The sequence below is a fragment of the Neolamprologus multifasciatus genome, chromosome 17 (genome assembly GCF_963576455.1).
Source record: "Neolamprologus multifasciatus chromosome 17, fNeoMul1.2, whole genome shotgun sequence".
Taxonomy (NCBI): Eukaryota; Metazoa; Chordata; class Actinopteri; order Cichliformes; family Cichlidae; genus Neolamprologus; species Neolamprologus multifasciatus.
The window spans coordinates 31,542,159-31,567,444 of NC_140455.1; the positions used below are offsets into that span (position 1 = coordinate 31,542,159).

General features: G+C 40.2%; 2 protein-coding genes across 5 annotated transcripts; both read left to right on the forward strand.

Moving 5' to 3' along the window:
- The first annotated feature begins 10,699 nt into the window (after nt 1–10,699).
- On the forward strand, nt 10,700–13,993 carry LOC146499658 (small integral membrane protein 30). Its single transcript, XM_085137778.1, has one exon. It carries the CDS (start codon nt 10,806–10,808, stop codon nt 10,992–10,994), a length of 189 nt encoding a protein of 62 aa, XP_084993904.1. The 5' UTR covers nt 10,700–10,805; the 3' UTR covers nt 10,995–13,993.
- Nucleotides 13,159–17,704, forward strand: gpr85 (G protein-coupled receptor 85). Of its 4 annotated transcripts, none has more exons than XM_085137777.1 (2): nt 13,159–13,286; nt 14,644–17,704. In XM_085137777.1, exon 2 carries the CDS (start codon nt 14,795–14,797, stop codon nt 15,926–15,928), a length of 1,134 nt encoding a protein of 377 aa, XP_084993903.1. In that variant the 5' UTR covers nt 13,159–13,286; nt 14,644–14,794; the 3' UTR covers nt 15,929–17,704. The 4 variants fall into 4 exon arrangements, with proteins under 4 accessions (XP_084993903.1, XP_084993902.1, XP_084993900.1 ...); XM_085137776.1 differs by having other exon boundaries at nt 13,173–13,286; nt 14,628–17,704; XM_085137774.1 differs by lacking the exon at nt 13,159–13,286 and adding an exon at nt 13,473–13,592.
- Nucleotides 17,705–25,286: the final 7,582 nt, after the last annotated feature.

Below are 25,286 nucleotides of genomic sequence, written 5' to 3' on the forward strand. Positions count from 1 at the left end.
ACTTGTGCTTACTTTGATTGTATTTTAAAAACATGCCATGCTAAAATAATCTAAACACTAGACAAGGAACTAAGTGAAATTTCAACTGTGGTATAAAGAAATGGTACATTTTGAAGTCAGAATAAAAGAAATCTACTGGGAGGAGACCTTGGGGCAGACTGTCATGATTCACTGAGTTTAATGGATTCAAACCAGACCGAGAGGCGAGCAAAGGTTAAGGATGTTTATTGCAAACAAGTTGAGATAAAAAACAAAACAAAAAAACTTTTCTTGGTGATACTACTCAGAATGAATGTGAGAGTGTGTGGGTGTGCAGTGGAGAGTGAGCCGGCAGGTAAGTATCTGTGGGAGCCAGTCTCTGTCTCTTAGAAGGAAATCCAAAAACAGAATCCAAAATTCAAAGCACAAGTCCTATCCAAAGCATTAGAAGAGATGAGAAATCAAGGTAAGTACCCAATCAAGCACAAAGTAATAGTTCATTTCCTAAATCCAAGCCTGACAACAACGTAGCTCTATCATCTGGCAGTGAATGAGTGGAATAATCAGTCCATAAATTCACACAGCACTTGACAAGAAGCAAGGAAACAGGTGTGCAGCTGAAGGCTCAGCCCAAGGCTGATCAGGGGAACGACCTCCAGGGATTCATCTGGCTGAGAAAAATAAAAGAGAGCCAGAGTCAGAAAAAGGGTTAGGAAAAAGGAAGAAAAAAAAGGTGTAGCGGGGAAGATACTACCAGGACCATGATACTGACCTGTGACATGCTGAAGAGATGTCTTTCAACTGGCTTGGGGACACCTCAGCCTCCCCTGGAAGAGCTGGAGAAGCTGTCTGGGTAGAGAGAGGACTGGGCGTTTGTATTCAGACAGCAATTTAGGGCCAGATGTATGTGCAATCCCCAGATAGCACTCATAGATGTGATTAGTTTTACAACTAAGTTACAAAGGTTGCGCTGTGTTTTCTTAACACAGGGCATTTGGTTCATTTTAATGTCAAGCGCAAAATATAAGATATGCTTTTTGTGCTTTGTGTGTCACAAATGTTAATAAATCTGTTTGCATGGGCTGTCGCTAAAGCGCTTGCTTATTCTGGGTAATCTAATTGTTGGGTTTTTCTGTGTTTATTATTTTAGGGACTTTACCTCACGTTCTAAAGCACATTGAGGCAACTGTTGTGGATGGATGGATGGAAAAACAGAAAACTGAATATTATCAGTGATGGACTGACTTTCCCAGGACCTTGTCACGGTACTGGGTCGTGTGACCCAGTGTTTGAGTTTTATGTATTCTTTGTATTCATTTTCAATCTAGTTAAATTCTAGGTTGCTGTTCAGACCTTATTTCTTAGTTATTTCTGTCATCTCTGCCTGTACTCAGTCTCCCTGGCAGTGTTGGTCAAGTTACTTGAAAAAAGTAATCAGTAACTAATTACTGATTACTTCCCCCAAAAAGTAATCCCGTTACTTTACTGATTACTTATTTTCAAAAGTAATTAATTACTTAGTTACTTAGTTACTTTTTTAAAACACGCTTTACACCCTGAATAGATGATAAAGTGATAGATCTTTCAGCCAAATTCTACTTTTTCTACATAATCATCATACAAAATGTAATCAAATGGAAAAGTCTCTTTTTAAAACTTGTTTTGTTAGTTTTAATCTTTTAACTTTATGCATGAAGCAAAAATTTAATTATATGCAACATTCTCTGACTGGAAGAAATTTGTTTAACATTTAAACTTATTTTCTGCACATTCCAGCACATAAAATAAAATATTTTTTTTGTGTTTACACTCACTCTTTCAAATAGATGCAAGTAAAACACAGCAGAAAATAAATAAAGTCAAAGACTAGCGGTCCTGTTGCTCTATTTTCACCTGTAAAGCAGAGGTCAGGCAGGCGGAGGGTTACCCTGGTGCAGGTGTGCCGCAGCGGTCAGTGGAAGGATACGGCAGCTTCTCTGTGAATTTCCCATTACGTCATAGCTACTCGGTGCTTGCTTGGAAGTTTAGGGGGTTTTTTCGCTTTAAAACGAAGTTTTCTTCCCACGCATAGCGGACACTAATGTTTTTGTCACTTTTTATGGAATCAAACTCGAAGTAAGGTCAGTACTTCCACACTTTAAACGCTGCACGCTCATACACTCTCCCGCACTCGATATATGATCCATTGTTGATCTGCACACAGCTGTTGTCACGAACGTCGCACTCGCTTACGTCACTGTCATGAGACATTCTCGCAAAAAATCACGGTTTTAGTAACGCAGTAACGCAGCGTTCCTACGGGAAAGTAACGGTAATCTAATTACCGTTTTTGCAATAGTAATCCCTTACTTTACTCGTTACATGAAAAAAGTAATCAGATTACAGTAACGTGTTACAAGTAACGCGTTACTGCCCATCTCTGCTCCCTGGTTCCTGCGTCTACGTTTCATGTCTATGCAGTTAAGTTCATGTCATGTTTCATGTCTATGTGGTTAAGTTCATGTCATGTTTTATCTCCATGTCTATGTCTCCGTGTTTCCTGTTTTATTTTGTAAGAGTCTGGTGTTCTTTGTTCATTGTAGTTGGTGTTACTCTCCCCTGTATTGTCATTATGTTTCATTCGAGTCAGCTGTGTTCTCATGTGTCTCCACTTCCCCAGATCACCTCATGTGTGTATTTAAGTCCTCAGTCTTCCTTTGTTCGTTGTCGCGTCGTCTGTGTACTTCCCCTCTGGTCAAGTTAAGTGTTTTTCAGGATTCTGTGCAGTTCATGTTTGCCATTTGGTTTATGTTGTTTTTCATGCAGCCGCACGATGAGGTTCCGTGCAGGTCATGTTCATGTCTGTTTCGTCACGCCACTTGGTTCACAGTTTCCATGCATCTGCACAGCATTCTGTTCACAGTGATCATAGTTATTCCTTTCAGTCAGGTTAGTGTTTTTCCAGTTTAGGTTTTTGGTTAGTTGCAGTCTCTGTCCCTGTTATGTTTTGTCTACTCCCTTCTGAATCAGCCCAAATAAAGGCTCGCTTTCAGTTTAAGTTCACTCCCGTCTCCTCGCCTGTGTTCGCGCCTGGGTCCACCACACACACTCTCCACATGGTCTGCCCCCGCTGGCCGTGACAGACCTAGAGCTAAGTGTTATTGAAGCAGTCTGGCATCACCTTCACAAACAAACAAAATGCAGTAACTTTGAAAGAGCTTTGAAATGTTTTTCTAGAAACCTGGAGACCTACTCTGAAGTTTATTTAGAAATGATAAATTACATTAAAGCTTAAAGAAGAGAGTTCAAGTTTTATTGATGAATCAGCCACAGCAGTCACTCACCATTTCTTTCCTATATACCTGCGGTGCTGTGAAAAATATTTGTTCCCTTCCTCATTTCTTTCTTTTTTTTCAGATTTGTCATACATGTTTCACATCATCAAACAAATATATTAGTAGAAAAAGAGAACCTGACGCAATAAAAAAATGCAAAAAAGCAGCCCCAGACCATCACACTGCCACCACTATGTTTGACTCTTGGTATGATCTTCCTTTTATGAAATGATCTGACAAAAAAAATAGAGGCAATTACTTTTTCACACAGAGCCAGACAAATTTAAAAACTGCATTTTGCAGTTATTTGGGATATCTTTGTTTAATATTGGTCCAACTGTGACACATTTACATATATGAGAAGAGGCAGATTGCTTTTAAAAGCATTTTACGTTACTTTTCCCTGGTTGAGGGCATTGCTTTGTTCCCTTCTTCATTCAGAGCTTGTTTTTCACCTAATACTTTACTTTCATTCGCTTAACAGTGACAGATTCAAGTTAAATACGATCCAAATACAACAGAATTTCTTACAACATTTTTCTTTTTGAGTTTTTAATGTGCTTTTGGCAGTTTTCCAATATCACTCGAGAAGGAAAATAACTGCGTATTACGTGATAGCATTACTCTAAAGATGTCTTAATATTCCCTGAGATGAATTATCTCCAGCTAGTTTGGAGTAAGTGCTAAAACAAAGCAACAATGCTAGGATGAATTGATTATCCTTTCAAGCATTATACAACTGTCAGCGTAACACTGAGATGCGTGATTGCCAAACATCCACCCTCAGACTCCCTCTCAGCCTCCAATATGAATAGATAATTACACTGCGTCATTCTTCTTTTTGCAGGTCTGCGATGTGTTTCAGCTCATCCCACGTCCCTAGCAGTGCATGAGTCATTTTGGTTCAACACTATGTTATGCAGAACCAAGCTGCCCTTTCTTTCTTTTTTGGGTGTTGATTCAAGCCCTCTTACACATTTCAACATGTCGAACACTACCACAAAAGACACAGGAAAATCCATTTGTCATGTCCCTCACAGTACAACTCATTATGGATGGTGCACTGAACCACTTCAGAAGCTTTAAAGGGTCAGCTTTTCAGTGTTTTCTGAGAAAACCCATTTCAGAACATAATTAATCATCAGGGCGAGATGTTTTTGTGCTGTTTGGTAAAGGTGGAACTCCGTCTTCATTGTTGTGGAAAGTAATTGAGAATGGATGACGCTTTGCTAAACCCAAGGACTCTAAAAGCTGTCCTTTTCAGCACAGCGGTCAGAGTAAAAGCACAAGACATAACTGAGGTGATCAGTTAAACTGGAACATGACAAAGAAGAAATACTGACAGAGCGAAAATTATTGATTAAATAATGTTGAAAGAAAACATAAATATGCAACATTACAGATTTATTACAGATGTTAATGAAAGGCCGTATAAAGATTTAAAATATGTCATATGTGACCGTTTGACCTCTCCTTCGAGATTAATGGATTGATTTTAAGATATAAAGAATTTAAAACTATGTTTCTTACTGCCATTGGCAACATATAATCATTTGGAATGATACAATGAATATTTGGATTTTACTTTACTTATTACTTTTGACCTCTTTTTCAAATAAGGTCAAATAAGGTCAAACTTTCATAAAATGTCTTTTATCATCTTTTAACTATGATCAAAATTCAACTGCCTTCGCTTTTATTGGCAACATTTAGGAAATGATGCTGGTATTTAAGGATTATAATATCTATTATTCGTTACCTTCTCATACGTATTATCGAATTCCTACTGCTTTTTTTAAAGGGCACACTGCACACCATGCTGGAATATCAATTCAATTTTATTTATATAGCGCCAAATCACAACAACAGTCACCTCAAGGCGCTTTATATTGCACAGTAGATCGTACAATAATACATACAGAGAAAAAGCCAACAATCATATGACCCCTATGAGCAAGCACTTTGGCGACAGTGGGAAGGAAAAACTCCCTTTTAACAGGAAGAAACCTCCGGCAGAACCAGGCTCAGGGAAGGGCGGGGTCATCTGCTGCAACCGGTTGGGGTGAGAGAGGGAAGACAGGATGAAAGACATGCTGTGGAAGAGAGACAGAGATTAATAACAGGTATGATTCAATGCAGAGAGGTCTATTAACACATAGTGAGTGAGAAAGGTGACTAAAAAGGAAAAACTCAATGCATCATGGGAATCCCCGGCAGCCTACGTCTATTGCAGCATAACTAAGGGAGGATTCAGGGTCACCTGGTCCAGCCCTAACTATATGCTTTAGCAAAAAGGAAAGTTTTAAGCCTAATCTTGAAAGTAGAGATAGCGTCTGTCTCCCGAATCCAAATTGGAAGCTGGTTCCACAGAAGAGGGGCCTGAAAACTGAAGGCTCTCCCTCCCATTCTACTTTTAAATACTCTAGGAATATGCATGAGGGTTTTTTTTTTTTTTTTTTTTTTTTTTTTTAGCTAATAGCTCCTTGGAAATCACCTTGTAGGTGCAAAAATATAATTTTATGCCTTTTGAACTGTGCTAGCTTTGGCATTTTTAGTAGATTTGACTAAAGAAATTGGAATAAACTGTGCTTTTGTGAAAGGTTGCTAATAACAAAGTCTGTAAAGATACACACAAGCTTAGCTTGTAAAAGCAGCACTGAGCAAGAGCTGCTTATATATCAATTTTTGAAAAATTCAAACAAAATTCTAGAGGGACTAATTTCTAATATTTGTAACCTGTGTTAACTAGCTTTTCTCTCCTAAGAATAAGCTCGTGGTCAAGCAGGCATAAACTGCTTGTTGTGATTATTGTCGTGATTATGTCCACGACATTAAATATTGCTGTTTTGTCAGAGATAATTGAACTGCTGCTGTGCTGGGCTCACCTAAAACCATGGCCTTGTTTTCTTTCCTAAACGAGAACACTTGATCCAGTTTCCACTAATGCATCTAGAGTCCCGTGTCCTGCTGTCCTACAAACCTTCAGTTTTGCCATCAGTTGATCTCTGACACTTTCCTGCCTTTTTTTTCTTGCACCAGGAGTTTATATTATTTATTATTATTGTTCACATCCATCATATTTTTGAGGGTTGTCGTTTCTAAATCCTTGAACTTTCAGATAGTTTACAAGTTTCAATGAAAATAAGACAATAAAGCCTGAACACTATAAACTACAGTGAGCCTGATTTCTTGTGTTATAGCAGACGTGTCCTCAGAGCTAGAATGTCTCGCCATAAACAAAACAGACAAAGGGGTTATAAATAAGTAGCCTAAATGTTATAAATATAAAATATCAAAGTGTATTAGAAAATAAAAATTAATCAATCAATTAATGAATTGATAAAAATCAATTCTCTTCAGCTTTTTAAGCAGCATAAGCTGTTGTGACAATCCTTACTTTAAGGCTACATCCAGACGTACACGGGCATTTTTGAAAACTGAGTTTTCCAGTTTTTGTTAAAAAAAAAAAATCCTGATAACATGTCAAGTTTCGAAAAAATATCTCTGTCCACATGTAAATGCAAAAAACAAAGTCAAATGCTGTCAAGAACATGCCACATCCTAACCGTGTAGAAATGTTGGCCAATCAGAAGTCTAGAAGCCTGTTTACTTCATCCTTTTCAAATGTTAATAACGAAAGACCGTATTTTGGATTTTGAAAGCATAAACTGGGTTTTGTACACTCACAAAACCTGAAGTACTTCTCAAAGGTTTTTTGTGTTTTTTGGGAAAGGCAGCTAATTTTGTGTTACTTTTCAAGTGCCTTCATCATTTCAAGTGTCAATAACTAAAGACAGTATTTTGGATTTTGTCTCACTGGCTCCCTTGGCCAGAGTTTATTCAATTAAAAAAAAATTAATTTTACATTAGTCTGAGTGATTCATAATCATAAGTCATAACGCTGTGATGGCTGGTGTAGACTCACAACCTAGGAATGGACAAAATGCATACTGCATGCATAAATTTAATTTGAAAAAATTACATTTATTCAAAACCGATGACAACATTCGCATCGGGATTTGGGTTGTTAGTGTCTGCGCTGAACGTAGAAGTCACATCCAAAGTTCAGTCGGAAGCCTCTTTCTTTCTAAATGGAGGGACAGTAACTGTGTGTGTATACGTGAGCGTGTAAAAACTGCAGATAGTAAGATTAACAGCACATATTTTGTCTATGTCCGCCATTGTAGAAATTCCTCTCATGCAAACAGTAACATCAGCACAGCATGACCTCAAAACAGGCACACACCTTTGACATTGCGTGACTAAATCTCCTTTACCTTGTACCTCCACCTCCACACGTAAACGCAAAAATGGAGTTTTTGAAAATCTCCGTTTATTAGTGATCCAAAAAGCCGTCTTCTGTGTGGACGAAAGGCCCAAACACATAGAAAAAGCTGCGTTTTCAAAAATATATAAGTTCAATAACTAAAGTTGCAGGATTAAAATGTGTTGCAATCAGCACCACGAAAGCTGACCAGCACTGCATTGCCCAGCCTATGTTGATACAAGACACAAAATCAACAGCATTGTTATAAAAGTTTTTTCTGACTGTATTCAAAATTCATACATTCTATAGTTATTACATGCAAAGTCCCGAGATCAGTGAAGAAAGATTTACAACACAGAAATGTCCAACTTCTGGAAATCATGTTCATCATCAGTGGAGTGTGGTATGGAGGTGATTAGCTTGTAGCACAGCAGCTTTTAGCCCGTCCACATTTTTGGGTTGAGTGTTTCTTCCTCTTTACAGCAGTTTATAGATTTCCAGTGAGATTAACATCAGACAAGTTGGCTGGCCAATCAATAAGATAAGATGATGAGGTGGTAGTGTGGGTAATGTGGGAAGAAAGCCCAGCTAGAAAAGGAAATTAACATCTCCATAAAGCGTGTCAGCCAATAGCAGTACAAAGTGCTCTGCAATCTCATACAAAGAGGAGGAACACATACAAAACATATTTGGATTCAATATTTAAATTGCAAAAAAGAGCTATTAGAATAATAAATAAAGTTGGATATACGGAGTCCACCAACCAGTTTTTTGTAGGATCATCTATGTTAAAATTCATGGACATTATATATTCTAAAACTTTAGAAATGATATATCGTGTGATTAAAAAGAATGTTCCAATTTGTATTTTAAGTATGTTTCAACTAAGAGATGGAAAATATGATTTGAGGGGGTGTTATAAGTTTGAAATGCCTAAAGTGAGAACCAATGTTAAGTATAGATGTGTGTCAGTTTTGGGAGTGAAATTATGGAATGGACTTAATGATGAACTAAAGATGTGTTTTTCTTTGTCATTCTTCAGGAAGATTTTAAAAATTAGTATTATACAAGGTTATAGAAATTTGGTTTGTTAAAAATTTTTTGTGTTGATTTAATTTCTTGATTTATCATTGATTTCTTTTCAAACTGTTATACAACTTATTTATCAATGCTATTTATTTTCTTGGTTAAGGATTTGATTATTTCTATGGGGGTAAGGGATAGGATAAGTATAAGCCATAAGGCTTCAGCCTATTCCTTTTTCGGTTACTGTTTGAGTACTTTTATGTAAAAATTATAATCTGTTGTTGTTGTTGTTGACTGAAATAAAAATTTCAATTCAAATTTTAAAAAAAATTCAATCTCCTGGTAGAAAGCTGCACGAAGTCTGGACTTGATAAACCACAGTGGACAAACCGCCACCAACACCAGCAGATGACAAGGTGACCTAAATCGGCATAGACTGCAGGAACTTCACACTGGACCTCAAAACCCTTGGATTCTGTGTCTCTCCTCTCTTCCTCCAGATTTTCAAATTGCAGTGTTTACTTTTATGTCATTTACTTTCTGATGTCGTCGCTGGTTCGGGGTGGTTTGATTAGGAATGCAACAGCTGTAGCCCCTTTCCCAAAGATGCATGTCGTCCCTACTTTGTGAAGCTCCCCCAAGTTTTTGAATCAACTTTTCTCAAGGCTGCGCCAAATCCCTGATGCGTGTGCACCTTTTCCTGCCACACTTTTCCCTTCCAGTCACATTTTCATTAATATTCTTAGGTACAACACTCTGCACAAGGCCAAACTTTTCAGCAATCACATCCTGTGGCTTACACAGGATGTGATTGCTGAAAAGTTTGGCTATCGTGATCTGGACTACTGTCAAGTCAACAGATTATAACTGATTGTGGCTGTGTGCACTAAACTAGATCGAGACATCTATCTTATCCATGCTTTTTAAATATTACAATATTTAGCACCTTTCAAGATATTGATCACAAAGTGCTGTACAAAAGAAAACAAAAAAAGACTTTAGGGGCCTCCTGTTTCTGGCCAGTGCGTTGCAATGCAAACCATACAAGGGAGATTTTGTTGTAGCTCGTTAGTTGAACACTATTCCTGGATATTTTGTAACCCTCCTAGCGATCAATTATCACTGGAATCCAGGGGAAAGAACTGCGTCTACTCAACATAGATCATATGTGTTAGAGGAATGAGCAAACAAACAGCAGATTCAGATGTGAATCTGTAACTTTTAATTGCCGTGTGGTCTGCTGAAGGCAGCGGCAGAGATCAGACAGGACTCATTTAGTTTGTATGCGTGTGTGCGAAACAAGACTGCCAAACAGACAGCAGGAGCAGGTGAGAGAGCGTGCAATGTGAAAGCAAGAAGAGTGCAGGGGAACTTGTGCCCATTCATCTCTTCACTCAGATACCAGCAGGTACAGAGGTATGGCAGCCTTACAAGGTCAATATATTACTTTGGCTCCTGTGCGCTAATTAAATTACAGGCAGAGTGCCTCGGGAGAGCACACACAGACGGTTATGGACCCTGTAACCCCCCCACCCTCCTACGGTTCTTACAAGCCAAATAATTTGTAGCATGAGCTGAGATGCTGGCTCGTTTAGTCACCGCAACACGGCCGATATGAAGCAATTTCACATGTTCAGGGAGATCGGGGGAGTAGTGAGGCAAATCAAGCAGCCAGGCTGGACTTGGAGATAAGTGTGGAATATTTTTTGAAGCCCAGAGTGAAAAAGTGAAAATGGATGAGGAAAGTTTAAATTCTCTGTATGTGATTCCAGTGGGATTGTTTTGTTTTTCCCATGATCAGCATGCATGGATATCCAATGTGCTTGTGTCTTGTCTTCAGGAAGAATAACAAGCCTCAGATTGATCTAAGGTACTTTATTTCTGACAACCTGTTAGCCTAATCATCACTAATAAGGAGAACAATGTCGCAAATTCACTAATTACAGAATAACTATAAGAGTTTTAGAATTTGGGATCTGTTTGCCTCTCTGACAGAGAGAGGAAGAAAGAAAAAACGAGTTTTGGAATCATGTTTTTGTGCAACTGCATGAATCTCCGCGGGTATGAGGGAGTGGGGAGGGAACATCAGCCTAAGTTTAAGCAGCTCTGCAATTGGCTGAGCGCACCAGGAAGTCCGGCCGCTCCGAATCTGTCATCTGACTTTGACGCAGGCACTCCAGCTTCCGGAAAGTCAACTGCAACCGCGGAAAAAGCGAAACATGGCTCCCAAACTTGAACTTCCAAGCGCCGCGTTGATGGTCGGGCTATTGTTTTTCTCCCTGATCCCCCCGGCAGAGGCTTACGATGCCGGGGACGGTCTGGCCCTGCTGCTGTGCACCATCCTCACGGTGGTGGGTTTCTGTGCCTGCCTCGGCTGGTACGCGCGGAGGCGGAACGGACAGCTGTGACGCTGACGAGACGGGATTCTCCAGCTGCTACCTGCTACCAACCACCACATTATAATACGAATTTTGCGTGATCACCCGTGGACTTTTGTGGCACAGGCTTTGTGTCTTAAAGACTGATAAGAAACGTGCCTTACTGGGATTAATGCGGCAAGTTCAACGAGGACCACGCGGAGTTGAAGAAGGTGGAGCGTAACATCCAGGAAGCAAACAGGAACTGTTGCTCGTTGCACTGCTGACATGATTATTATTAATGACCAAAAACACTGTTGCCTTCACCATGAACAGACTTCTGCAGCTGTAGCAGGCTCCCTAAGATGCCCACACTATGTACATTTTCGCACACATTTCCCATCTGTCGAGGCGAGTTCCTGACGCGTTGCGCTTATAGTGACTGTCACTGTTGGAAGCGCAGTGTCACATGATTGGAGTGTGTTTTGCAGTTTTGTCACTGTTGCTAATTAAACATGTAGAATAAACGCGACACTTAACAACTTATGTTCGTGTGTGGAGACGGTGCTTCATTGCATTCAGGTTGAACAGATCCTCCACTAAATGAACCGGGTTTAGCAGATCGGAGAGTAAACATTGCAATCTGTCGTCTGCAGCCTGTATTGCTGCTCTGGCGTGCCTGTCATTCCATGCTGTAACATGTATTTGAAGTGTGTTGAAAGTTTAGTGCAGGGATGTCAAATACAAGGCCCAGGGGAGCAGAGTTGGCCCAGCAAAGGCTTCAGTCTTCATAGATTTTGGACTTATAGTTGTATTTTTAGACGTTTTACAGCTTTTCCTACTTGTAGAAAACTCACAAATGACCTTCCACGTGACACCAAGTAATTAAGAAATATATTAAATGTACTATAGAAATTTCAGTGGGTCAACAGTAACAATGGAAGTCCGAAGAGTCGTGCTGACAGATTTCTTTATCATGAAGAAAAACTGTGGCATGCTGTTGAAACTGCCCCTTAATTTTCATATATTAAGATATGTACACTATAAGTAAAATGAGGCTGATTGTTTATGTAGTATGTCACACCTTCAGAAACTTCCATCAGTCCATTTTCTACCCAGGACCTTCTTGTTGTGACAGTGCTAACCACCATGACACCTCTTATAATAATATATAGCACTTTATATATATATATATATAAATTCATTTTGGAATAAACTAGTGATGTAAACTAGCTTTACCACCCTATACAGCCAACAGTTTACATTATTAGGTTATTAAATTAGTTTATTATGCAGTGAAATAGGACCTTATAAAATGAATGCCCTTTAACAAATGTCATTAATTTCCTTTAAAGGCAAGAAGTCAACTTTGCCTGTAGCTTAATGTAAATATGTCCATGTAGTAATGGTGGATAAGTTACCACACGTGTGATGTGTGGTTTAAAGGAAATGTGACTGCTTCATAAAGGGTTAAAAACTCCCCCCACTCCACAGAGATCCCTATTGTACAGAGTGTATATCAGTTACCAATAGCAACATGCTTCCTTTATGTTATGGTAATTATTCATTCATGATTCCTACACTAAGGATTTTTGTATGTTTGAAGCATGCAAGTATGTAAGTCTCCAGCTGTGCACAATATTCAGTTGTAAGACTTCTCATGGCATCACAGGTCCCCATACATAGTTGAGAAATCAAATATCCTATGAATTTATCATGCTGCCTCAGTGAGGATGACGACCAGTGCAAAGCTGCACTGTGTCTGCAAACAGGATCAATCAATGCTGTGGTCTGAATCCAGAAAGGGGTCAAATTGGGTTGAAATTAAAATAATAAGAATTAAAAACAAACACATATAAAACAACCCTGGCGCATTTTAATTTTTTTACGTTAAAAACCCGTTTCATTCTAAAGAAGCTGATGTGAATCAATCCTTAAAAAAAGAATCTAGTTTAGTAGACATACTTGGCGATCCGTTACTCTGCGCGTTACCAGGGGAACCCGCCTGGCGGGGGAGGGGAGAGGAGGGGGGGGGGGTAGCTGTGGCTGTAACGCGTTACCGGCCAGCAGCAGCAGCAGGCACCGCTGAGCAGATGTTACCGTGAGAGAGAGACGCTGTTAACCGCCGCCGCCGCTGCTGCAACAAGAGACAAGACGCGTCTTGGATCACAAATAGGGGATGCAGGGCGCATGCGCAGTGGGTTCCGTTTACTGTAGGATATTCACGGTGGAGGCAGAAAAAAGGGGGCAGGCAACAAAGCAGGCTTTTTAAAAACGGCGAAAAGCACGATTTGTGCAATGTAAATAGCGAACAGGAGGGACACGAAATTGGATTGTCAACAGGTAGGGTTTTGGTTGATCTTATGGTCGACTGTCTCTCTCGTTCTCTCATCTTTTTTTTCTCTTTTTTTTTCTTTTGGCCTTGTCTTGTGTGGTGGATGCGATTCCAGCCAAACCATAGCGGAGACTTGGAAATTATTCTAGTATAATGGACATGCGGATCCGCTACACCGTTGTGCTTCATCCGGCCGACTGGGACGCAAAGGCGATTATTTAATTCTGCTCCGTGTTTAACTAAATTCTATCGGATTCAAACGCGCATTTAAAAAGAGAGAGACCACTCGACTCACGGAGGACACATTTAAATGCGTAAGTAGACACGAGCGCACTTATTAACGAAATGGAGCATCGCTATATGTTATGCAATTTTCCCCCCACCAAAAAAAATTATATATATATAGAATTGAGCTCGCCATAATAATTTTTTTTTTTACCAACGGGCTTTGTTAGTGCCATTTTTACCCATCCTTTTTTTCAACCCAGCCCTACTGATTATCGCATCAGCCCATTGCAAAAAGAATTACGCCGATGTGGCTCACAGAGCGGGTGTTACGCGTTATGTTCGCTTAACTCTTTGTAATTAGTAACATAAAGGATGATCTGGGGAAAAATGGAGGCTGGCTCCATAGACGCCCTAATGAGAACACCGCTTATTAACGTTAGACCCGTTAATCCAGTTAACCTTTAGTCAGACAAGAAAGAAAGGGGGGGGGGAGGGGGGGGGCGCGCTTTATCGCGTACTGTATGCACCCTTTACCAGTCGATTTACCACAACGCATAAAGGTTGGGGTGAGTTTATTCGAGGCATCCACCGATCCAGGGAGCCTTCCTCTGTTCTGTAGGGTGTGATCAAGAAGAGCTCATTTTTGGGCTGCATTTGTCTTAATGTTTCACAGTGCGCTGAAAATGTAAAAAAGAAAAAGAAAAAAAATCCAAGCCTAGATCTGTTTGCTTGTGTGTGTGTGTATGTTTGCCACTCGTTTATTTCCTACAGACGACAGAAAAAAAGAAGAAAACTCAGTCGTTTGTTAATGAAGCCTCAACTGTGCTTTCATGGCTTTGTGCTGCTTTTGTTCAGGAAGCGACGTGAAAGAATATTCTGTTAGTCTAACGCATTGATGCTTTAGTCGAGCTCGAGCTCGCTTACTGTCTGTGTGATTCTCAGTAGACAAAGTATTCAGGCTGAGGCTGAGTTCTGCACTGAGCCACTCAAAATGCTAAAAAGTAAATCATTAAATAATCGTCAGGGCAAAGGAAAATTATGTTCATGGGAGTATAGATGGTACAGGTGTAATTTAACTCTTGTATGGGACTGAATGTTGATGGGATGAACGTATTTTTCAGGGATTTTTTTTTTTAGGTGTGATGAGACAAAGGAACAAAGGATGCCTTAGAGGAGAGGTTGCCTATACGCCTGGAAACCTCTTCAAAGCACACCGCCAAATGGATCTAACGCCTCCCCCTGCCACCTCTAGATCATGATACTTGGCTGAAGCTATTCCGCTATCTTTATGATCCCTCCTCCATCTATGGCGAACTATAGCCATGCAGGGGACCACAACATCTTGCAGAATGTCTCTCCTCTCACCACGTTCCTCAAACTGACCTCTCTGGGTTTTATCATTGGAGTCGGTGTGGTCGGAAACCTCCTGATCTCCATCCTGCTGGTCAAAGACAAGAGCCTGCACCGAGCGCCCTACTATTTCCTGTTGGACCTGTGCGCCTCTGACATCCTGCGCTCCGCCATCTGCTTCCCCTTTGTCTTCACCTCAGTCAAGAATGGGTCTGCCTGGACCTACGGCACGTTGACCTGCAAAGTGATCGCCTTCCTGGGTGTGCTCTCCTGTTTCCACACGGCTTTCATGCTGTTCTGTGTCAGTGTCACCCGTTACCTGGCCATCGCGCACCACCGTTTCTACACCAAGAGGCTGACTTTCTGGACGTGTTTGGCTGTCATCTGCATGGTGTGGACGTTGTCTGTGGCTATGGCGTTCCCTCCGGTTCTAGATGTAGGGACGTACTCTTTTATCCGGGAGGAGGACCAGTGCACATTCCAGCACCGTTCCTTCAGGGCAAATGATTCGCTGGGCTTCATGCTTCTGCTGGCGCTCATCCTCCTGGCCACACAACTGGTTTACCTCAAGCTCATCTTTTTCGTCCACGACCGTCGAAAGATGAAGCCCGTCCAGTTCGTGCCTGCCGTCAGCCAGAACTGGACCTTCCACGGCCCAGGTGCCAGCGGGCAAGCGGCGGCTAATTGGCTGGCTGGATTTGGAAGAGGCCCCACCCCGCCTACTTTGCTGGGCATCCGGCAGAACAGCAATGCAGCGGGCCGCAGGCGTCTACTGGTATTGGATGAATTCAAAACCGAGAAGAGGATTAGTAGGATGTTCTACATCATGACGTTTTTCTTCCTGGCACTGTGGGGGCCCTACCTGGTTGCCTGCTACTGGCGGGTGTTTGCAAGGGGCCCCGTTGTCCCTGGAGGCTACCTGACAGCAGCCGTGTGGATGAGCTTTGCCCAGGCTGGGGTCAATCCTTTCATCTGCATCTTCTCTAACAGAGAGCTTCGGCGTTGCTTCAGCACCACACTCCTCTACTGCAGAAAATCCAGGTTACCAAGGGAACCCTACTGTGTTATATGAGGGTTTTACTGTGGGTTTTTTTCTCATCTATGTCTCTATTGCCCTGATTGATCTTGATCTGGGTTTGCTCCCATTGTACAGCGTACTCTCTCTTTCTATCTCCCTTCTCTTCATCCTCCAGTTTCCTCCTGTTCCTCCTTCTCCTGGCCCTTCTTTACAGAGGTTGAAGGTGGACTGCCAATCACGTGGCTGTGCTGGGGCGATTGAATCTAAATCGTATCACACACGGAGGCTGAAGGGAATGGGAATAACGCAGGGGGAATGGATCACCTCCTGTGTTTATGTTCTAGTAAACAGACATTGTGGAAGGCCATGCCAATGCAGAGATGCAAAAAGTTGAAAGAAAAAAAAAGAGGGAGAGCGATTTGACAAAACAGTGAAAACAAGACGTCTTGCTTGGGATATTTTGAAGACACGTTATTCTGTGAGATGTGAAATACGTAAGTATGAAAAGAAAAAGAAAAAAAATAATAACACAAAACAAAGAAATGATACCTCTCAAGGAATCACTGGAAATGTTTTACATTTTAAGAGTTGCACTAAAAAGAAGATGTAAAGATGCTTTTTTGGGGGGGTCGACAGTTGCATTGCAAGGACAACTGTTTTGTTGTTTTTTCCTTCTCCCCCCTGTCCCTCCAAACTAAACAATGAATGCTTTAATTTGCAACAGACTACACAACCGCTGTAAGTAGAGCAAAAACTGTTGGATTACACCATCACAAGAGGATAAAATGGTTTTAATGTAAGTGATATCTCTTTCATTTACCGGGCAGGGGGCTTAATGATGGGGGATTTACAATGTGTGGTTTTGAAGTTGCAACTTAAAATCTAGAAATGATTTCTTGTAGTTTTATCCATATGTCCCTAGTGTCTGGCATTGTTATTTTCCTAACACATTTTTACAAAAAACAAAAAAACAAACAAAAAAACAAACAGAGGGAAAAAAAAGATGAAGTGATGTTTGGAATTTAAAAAAAAAGTTGCTTTTGAAAACAACCTTGTGCTTAAAAAAGACATTGAAGAAGTAGTTAAATGTTTCATCATATCCATGTACCTAAACACTATCACATTGTTACAGTATTGCTGATGCCACTCCGGGTGTTCTTGCCTTAATGGTTATGATATTGTCATGTTTCTGGGGTTTATTTTTCAATCACTCCTGAAAAGTTTTCTTCTTCTTCTTCTTCTTTTTTTTCCCCCCTTTAGGTGCAAGGGGAGTTTTTTTTTCTTCTTCTTCCTATTTTTCACATTAGCGTGAAGTGCATGTTCATTTTTAAAAGCTGGTCCACTCCCATGTGCATCACAGGCCATACACTGAGCAGCCCATTTTTATTCTGCAATGGTTTGCTACACCCCACAGAGTGCTCAGAGCACAGGGAGAGTGTGTGATTCTGTGTGTGTTTCTGTGTGTGTGTGTATGTGGATCAGACAACAGTCACTTCAAGACCAGAGCCTTAGTATGAAATCTTGCACAATTTGTAAAAAATGTAAAAGAAAAAAAAAAGAGAGACATTTAAGGCACACCGTCTTGTTTCTACTTTCCCTACATTTGCTCTCTACTGATTGTTTTCAGTGACTTACTTTTTTCTCTTGTGGCCATTTTAATATTTATTATGTATTCTTTTTGTATATTATAGATAGATTGTGTGTAAGTATGTGAGTCTTTTCATTTTGAAGTCCCGAATGTGAGTACAGTTTCAGTTAGGATTGCATTTGCTGAAAGTTAACTGTGTAATCTGTTGCTTTTTGAAAATAAAAAGTTTCCATTTTGCAAAATTTGCATTTATCCCTGTCATTGGGTTGCGAAATGTTGACTGGTCAGATTTAGAGATTCTGAAGTAAAAAAATAAAAAAAAATAAAGAAAATGTACATTTCTTTCTCTAAAATGTAATTTCTCATCTTATACCATCAGGCGTCTGACTGGTTAGCATTTTAAAGCCACTGCTCATGTGCATATTTGTATTTAAGACATTATTTGTGGTTATTTCTACAAAGGTTTTTATATGTGTATATAGTCATGCTTTTTTATAAGCAAAACACATGAAAAAATATTTAAAGTATGCCTCTTCAAACCCAATCTTTTCTGTCATTTGAGTCCTTGGAACAGCTTGCCAAAAGAGAATATGCTGTATGCTAAACCTTGTCACTGAATATGAAGTGTCTTTGACATTTAATGGGGATAATCTCCATGGATGTAACTCTGGGCGCATACCCTTGCAGTTTTTTCTCACTCTGTGTTAAAGAGGAATACCACTGAATTTCATATGTAATATATGCAACTCCCATATGGAGTAATGGCAAACCACTCTGGGATAATGAATGCCCTTATACTGAGCCTTCCAGTCACAAATGACATAGCAGTTTGACCCTTTCTCTCAGTTTTAAGGTCACATTGATTTGCAGCAGCACTGAACATGGAGCAAATTAACATTTTCTTTTGAATTTATATGCATGTGCAAGAAATTTGCCACCTCTGAATAAGTATTCATAATCATTCAGTAAACAAAAAGATCAATTAGTATATTGATTGTGATAGATAGACTGGGTATTTTCCTAGAGTCAAGTGGAAACTATTAAAAAAAATTGAATTAACATTACAGTTTCAAAGCAAACCTAATAAAGACAACAAGGCCAATATATAGTTATTCTCAAATTGAGTGGTATTTCTCTTGAAAAGGTTATAATTTGTGCTGGCAATGTCTCCATCTACACTGATGAACTGAATAATACAATATTTGTTACTACCAATTTTGTGTGATTCAGACATCAATGTGGATATTTCTCCACCTAAAACTCATTCCGTTAAATAATGACCTTAGCCTTGATGCCTGGAAATGCAAAAAATGGTGCTGAAATGGCTTGTAAACACTCCAGGTAATTGCATCCTGGACTGCAGGTTCCGCTGATGAAAAACATCTATTTGGGGTCCATTTTCATTATGGGGCTGGCAATTACTGCTTAATTTTGGACATTGATCATTTCACTTAGGCCCCAGAGGGGCCAAGTCAGATATTGTGAAATTAAAGGGAATACTGGTCTAGTTTTTTTTTTTTTTTTTTTTTTCATTCAGCATATGCAAATCACAAATAGTGTCACTACTGAGCACTGGCCCAATTTCTGGCATGTGCATTTGAGTGCCCCAGTAATTCTGCTTCTCCCTATGTCTGAGGGAAGATGACAGACAGCTTCTCTCTGTGTCTGAGGGAAGATGACAGGCAGAGGTGGCTGGCTTGAAAGCGGTTCATTCTGGCAGACAAGCTCACACATTGAACTCTTTTCCCTCTGAGCTACCATCTCTCCCGAGAAACATCAAGAAACATATTGTTCATAATCAAAGCCGTTACCATGTGACTGGAATTGGTTCTGTGCACTTGTGTTTAGATCATGAAAGAGGGGGATGGGGAGGCAGATAATTTTTGTGAGGCAATTACAGTACTTTGCTGGAGATACTTTTCATTTAATGATCAGAAGACGTCTGCATTGGATTTTGGCTGCCAATGAATAATACAAACATTCCTAATTCCATGCCTCTCTCCTTGTATCTCAGTGGATTTCCACACACAGTTTCAGTTGTTTAATGGACTGCCAATGGGCACTAAAAGAAAAAAAAGAATCTCACAATAGACCTCTTTTGCTGTCTATGATTTTAATAAATACCATCTGTTGACTGGCAAAGACTTTTTTTGAATGAGGGGGAAAAAAGCTCAACTAATGTGAGCCTTTCTGCACTCTTAAGCATTTTCTGTTTGTATAATGCATAGCAAACCTTAATTAAAGTGCAGCAAGTGTCCATGCCGAGAAGCACTCAAATATGGAAAGCTGCCTCGAATGGAATGGAGTGGATGACTCAATCATCTGACGGGCTACTCAGGAAAAAAAAAGGAAGAATTGCTTTCTGTCTTGGCATCACCCTTCTTCTTATTATTTGTTTGATTGTGTGACCGCTTGAGAACGGAGCCGGCGATACAGTGGTTCAATACGCTTGGCATAATTTCTCAAGGGAATTCATTTTGTTTTGTGAAATGCCATTTACAGAGTATTGCGTGGGATGTTTGGTCAAATTATTATTATTTTGCTCAGCAGTGGTGGTCCTAGCCTGTTTGGCGCCCTGGGCGAACACTCCCTCTGGCACCCCCCCCCCCCACACACCCACACACACACACACACACACACACATAAAACATATTAAAGATTGTACATTAACATAAAACTGTTGTCGAAATTCACCAGAGAAACACACGCATACACGCATGAAGAGAGAAAATCATGAAATACATAATGGGCTTGGATTTACAACATTATGAACCCCTTTCCACGGGTTGTGTGGGAGACATTAAATCATCAAAATATAAAATACAAATTTTAAATTGTTATTGATCCCTCTCTATCATAATGTCTGGTGTTTTCGTGTTTGTTGTTTTGTTTTATTTTGCGAGTTGGTTATTAGATGCCGCTCCAGCCACCAGTGAATCCCCCGCCGCCCCGCCCTCTCCTCCCTGTGCCGCAAGCAGCAGGCGCACCTCGCATACGAAGGGCGCCCTTACTCCCAGGAAATGGGCGATAGAAAACCGATCGTTGCCTGTACCATTCCCAATATGCGCTGATGTCGGGGCAGCATGAGTACGAGCAATTTTTTTTTTTTTTGCCGATGCCCGTGATGCCGCCCCGGGCAACCGCTCGTGTCACCCGTATCAAAAACCGCTACTGTTGCTCAGTGTACATGTGCCTGTTTGTGAATGTGTGTGGTTAAATGACCTTGTGACACTGTGCTAGGTTTGTGGCTACAGATTTTCATGCATTTGCATTTGCCCTCACTCTCGGTTCAATCCACTATCAGTAGGTTTGAACTGCCTGTGAAGCCAAATGGATGTATTTTTTTGCTGAATACTATGTGGTTCACATTCTTCATAGTGGAGGGCTTCAGTAGTTTTTGTTGGCCTTGCAGCTTCATGGCTAATGTGCCATGGCCGATTGGTAATGGTCAAATGAATGATGACATGAGGATCACAACTGTGTCTCCATCTGTAGGTGTTAGCTAAAATGTAACTATTGTTGTCTGGTTTTTGTTTTATTCTTTTCTTTTGGCCGTCAGAATTGAATCTGGTTATGCTCTCCATCCTTTCAGAATCTACTTTTTCTCATATGAATTTCATTTCCCCTTTATGTATGATGTTGTTTGATGTTATGAAGCTAATGAAGACTAAGATGTTAGTTGAAAAATGAGAGAATGTTTACTACAACCGAACATAATGATGCATTCGATTCCTGGGGATGATAGTGAGGTTCTGTAAATGTTGCAAATGGTGCTGCATTTAATGTCTGACAAGCTATTACAGGCAGTGCTGGCATCTGAATACCAATGATTAAAAAAAGGAGGATTAAGATTTCACCTTGTAATATCTCACTCTTCATGTCTTCATTTCCAGCAGCCACCCTCTCTGCAGCCCATCATGCAAATGCCTTATATAAAGAATGTTTCTGCTTTAAATATTAACTGATTAAATTGGGGATGGAGCTTCAAAGGTTCTGTCCTGCATATTTAAACAGTATTTCTTTTTCTTCGCCAGTAATGTGAGACTTAGTGGCTGAATCATTTCATTGGAAATTTGCTAGGGGCAAATTTTTAGCAGATGAACTCCATTCCGTCTTAGCATCACACCTGTATTTAAAAGCACTACTGGAGTGTAGTTTGATTTTGTTTTTTGTTACTTTCTCTCAATGTAGTGTCATAGCTAGCAATTGATATTATCTTTTCACTCGATAGATTAATGGTAAATGGTAAATGACCTGTATTTGTATAGCGCTTTACTAGTCCCTAAGGATGAATGGAAACAGATGATAGAATTAAGTGACATTAATGCACTATAGCTGTTGTGTACATGTTTTATGAAGTGGGATTTGTGTTTTTGTATGTACTTTTATGAAAATGCTTGGTTTGAAGGAATAGTTAATCATTTTTTTAAAAAAAAGAAAAAAAAGAAAAAGATTAGTACATAAAAAAAATCACCTAGCTTTACTACTCCTCTAAAACTAGCTAATGTACTTAAAATACATTAGCTAGTTTTTTATTAACATATTACATTTTATTTGATCAATCCATGCAAGATAAAGCAATGTCTGTGTTTGAAGCGACTGTTTTATAAGTGGTTATGTTTATGTCATGGCTAGCAATGTCCTATACTACCACTAGCAAGTTACCTTTTATGCTAAGCTAGGTTTGCTCAAATTGCATATTTAGCCTACAGATGTGAGAGTGGTATAAATCTTCCTACTTTACTTCTCATCCAAAAAAAATGCACGGACATACTTCTACAGCAAGCACAGAGCTTCTGTAAGGATTACTGCTTCTTATACAATCACCACACTGTTACTGTTTTGCTATTCTACTTCAAATGCTCCCGTGCTAATGCAAAAACACATTCAAGATATTTTATGTTTATGTTATTCCTGCAAGTGCGGTTACCTAAGCCGCATTGAGATAGAACAAAAATGTCATTTTACACTTTGATAACTGCACATACTTTCTGTAAATTGCACAGAATAAACAAAATGGGACTGAGCTGTGCATTGGAATGTAAACATCTTAGCATAATGTTATGATGCTGTGAACTGATGGTTTTTGCTGTGGAAAACTGCTGTCGCAGTCTGTTTAGAGTGTTCAGGTCATTATGTAGGCTTACACATAGGTTCTGTTTCTTCACTGTTAAATCCTCTTGGTTGCGGTGGGAGTCAAGTGTAAACACGTCCCTTTCTCTGCTAAGTCTTAGGATGAGTGATGGAGCCATGGATAGATCGTGATTGGTGGGTTAGTGCTTAAGCACTTGTACACCAAAGTTGGAATATGCAAAGAGAGAGTACTGGTCGGGAGTAATCCCCCAACAAGGATTACCCATGTCTTTCATGCTAGATTAAAGGGTCCCATGATACCCTGCTGTGGCGTCTGAGTCCTGATGGGGAATCTGTTCGCTGCATGAGAAATTATCAGTATCATCTTTGCCATCTTTTGTTATTTTGTCTGCTTAATAGTGAGTCTGATTTTGGGTGTTCGTGTGCGCGGGCATTCTTCAATACTCCAGATCTGGTGAGGCTGACCAGTCACGAGTCATGTGATCTCTCTCTCACTGTCTGTGTCTCTCTGCAAGTGAGATAATCATCTTATTCATCAGGCGCTATGCACATGCACTCAGAGTCTGAAATCATGTGGATGATCTACCCACAGCAGTTCACAGAGAGGAAAAGAAACATTTGGGTCACAGAAAAATTGAGTAGTTTTGTTATTTGATTTCTGCACCAGTGCGCCCCCCTCCCGCCCCCCGCTTTTATTGTACTCAAGATATACAAAGCTTAAGGATAAAAACTGACAAACCTAGCAGGCATGGCAAACATTTTCCTAACAGACTAAAATATTCAAAATCTGCTATCTGGCTTATAGGGGCTTCAGAGTATTATGAGTTGCAGCAAGGAGGCTGAGACTACCATATTCACATTGCACTAGATTTGCATCGAGCAATCTGTCACAATGAACAGCCAACGTGTACATCACGGTGCCTTGTTACAACACGCAACCAACTGCTGACATCTGCTCACTGTGGGGCACATCTGCCCCCAGAGGAGCGGAGAAAATTAATTAATTTCGATCATTTAGGTCTTTTTTTTTTAAACTCTTCTTTTGGTTTTAATAAAATTGTGACAGCATCACCATTACTTTATCTTATTTTATTTTTTGCATCGTGGCAGTTGGGGAAAGTGTTTAGGGGTGTTTATACAGGCGATTTGTTCCCACTAATTCGGCATGTTTTGTGATGAATCCAAGGGCTTTCGGATAGAAGGGGGGGGGGGGGGAGGAGGTGGCAGTGAGGGTGGGGGTGGGAGTTAATCCACTCGTTTTCTTCTGTTCCAGCCTGTTCAGCACATTCTGCCTCTCCCTCTTTCTCTCCCTCCCTTCTTTATTTTTGGAAACATCTCATTCTCGTGAGTCAGGCCCAGCATGCTCACGAAGACTCGGTCTATCAAGCTCTCGCCTCCTACTTCTCTCTGCTGTTTATGATATTAAAACATAAGAGAGTCGTGCAGGGGGAAGCAGAACTGTCCACTGAATTGTTAATGCACTGTGTTGACATAGTTGACATCTAATGGATGGATGGGCCTGCATCCAGTGGTGCAATAATTGGCTGAGAGAAGACCTTGACAGGTGACAGGCAGCAATTTCTTACCTGAGATTGCAGATTTTAAGAGTCGCTGCATTTATGCTCCATTTGTGGAACGAAATCAGCGCGGTGATGGTGACGATGATGACGCGGCTGCGTTTTTCGAGTCCATCTTAATTTGTCAAAGAGCGTTGACGGCAGGGTTTGATTGATGTGTCACCTGCACTTCTGCCGCACAGTTTTGTCTGCTTCCTTCCCTTCTTCTTTTTCACTGCAGTGGAACCGTAAAAGGACGAGAGCTAATTAGCATGTTTGCAATGCAGTGTCACTTCTTTTTGAGAAGCGTTCTTGCAAATAAGGCAGATCACTTCCAGGGAAAATCTGCTAAATTAAAGTTGCCTTGGAAACACCGACTTATACAACAAATAGTTACATCATCCTGCTGGCACAGCCTCAGATCTGAATCCAAGATTAAACGGCTTGTTGAGATGGACATTTTTGCTTGTTTTATATTTAATATCATTTGCAGGCGAGTTCTTTCTGACTCAGTGTGTGTTTTTGTTACCTGTTAGTGCGTGTGGGGAAAAAATGTTTCATCTCTTAGAGCTAATTATAGTGATAACCTGCTGCAACAAAATCAAACATTGTCCACACTGCACGTCCATAACATTAAGGAAGAGCGTCTGTTGTGCTGGCTGAGGGTTAACATTATTTTCATGTGCTCATTATTTTGTGTTTTGGTAATATTTTGATCAAGAGAGGTAGGTTGGGTGCTCCTCCAGTCTATTTATGCACACTTTCTTTTATGTATATCTGCAGGCATCATTTTTCAGTGTTCCCTGGATCTGTTCTACATTTTTTAGGGTGAAAAATAATTAAAAAGTTGTGTTTGTATGTTTTTTTCCTCATTGTACTCAAAAACCTCTAACGTATTGTGTTGGAACAAATTGTCCCTATAGCTTTGCTGGGAAATGTTTATTTCTACTGTACAACATGGCCACTGTGGTGAAAACTAATTTTCTTCTGTCTTCTGTGTTCAAAGAATTCAATTTTCCTCTTGAGGAATTATATTTGCTACATAGATATAATAGCTTTCCACTCACGGTCTGATTACACTGTTGTTCTTTTGTGCAATCAATTTTTATGGCCACTATACTCCGCTTCGCATCTGTATAAGTCAGTGTTTTGCAGCGTATGTTATTATTTACCG

Bases quoted from the DNA above. Each gene is read 5' to 3' on its own strand.
- gpr85 (XM_085137777.1), top strand. From the start codon at position 14,795: ATGATCCCTCCTCCATCTATGGCGAACTATAGCCATGCAGGGGACCAC.
- LOC146499658 (XM_085137778.1), top strand. From the start codon at position 10,806: ATGGCTCCCAAACTTGAACTTCCAAGCGCCGCGTTGATGGTCGGGCTA.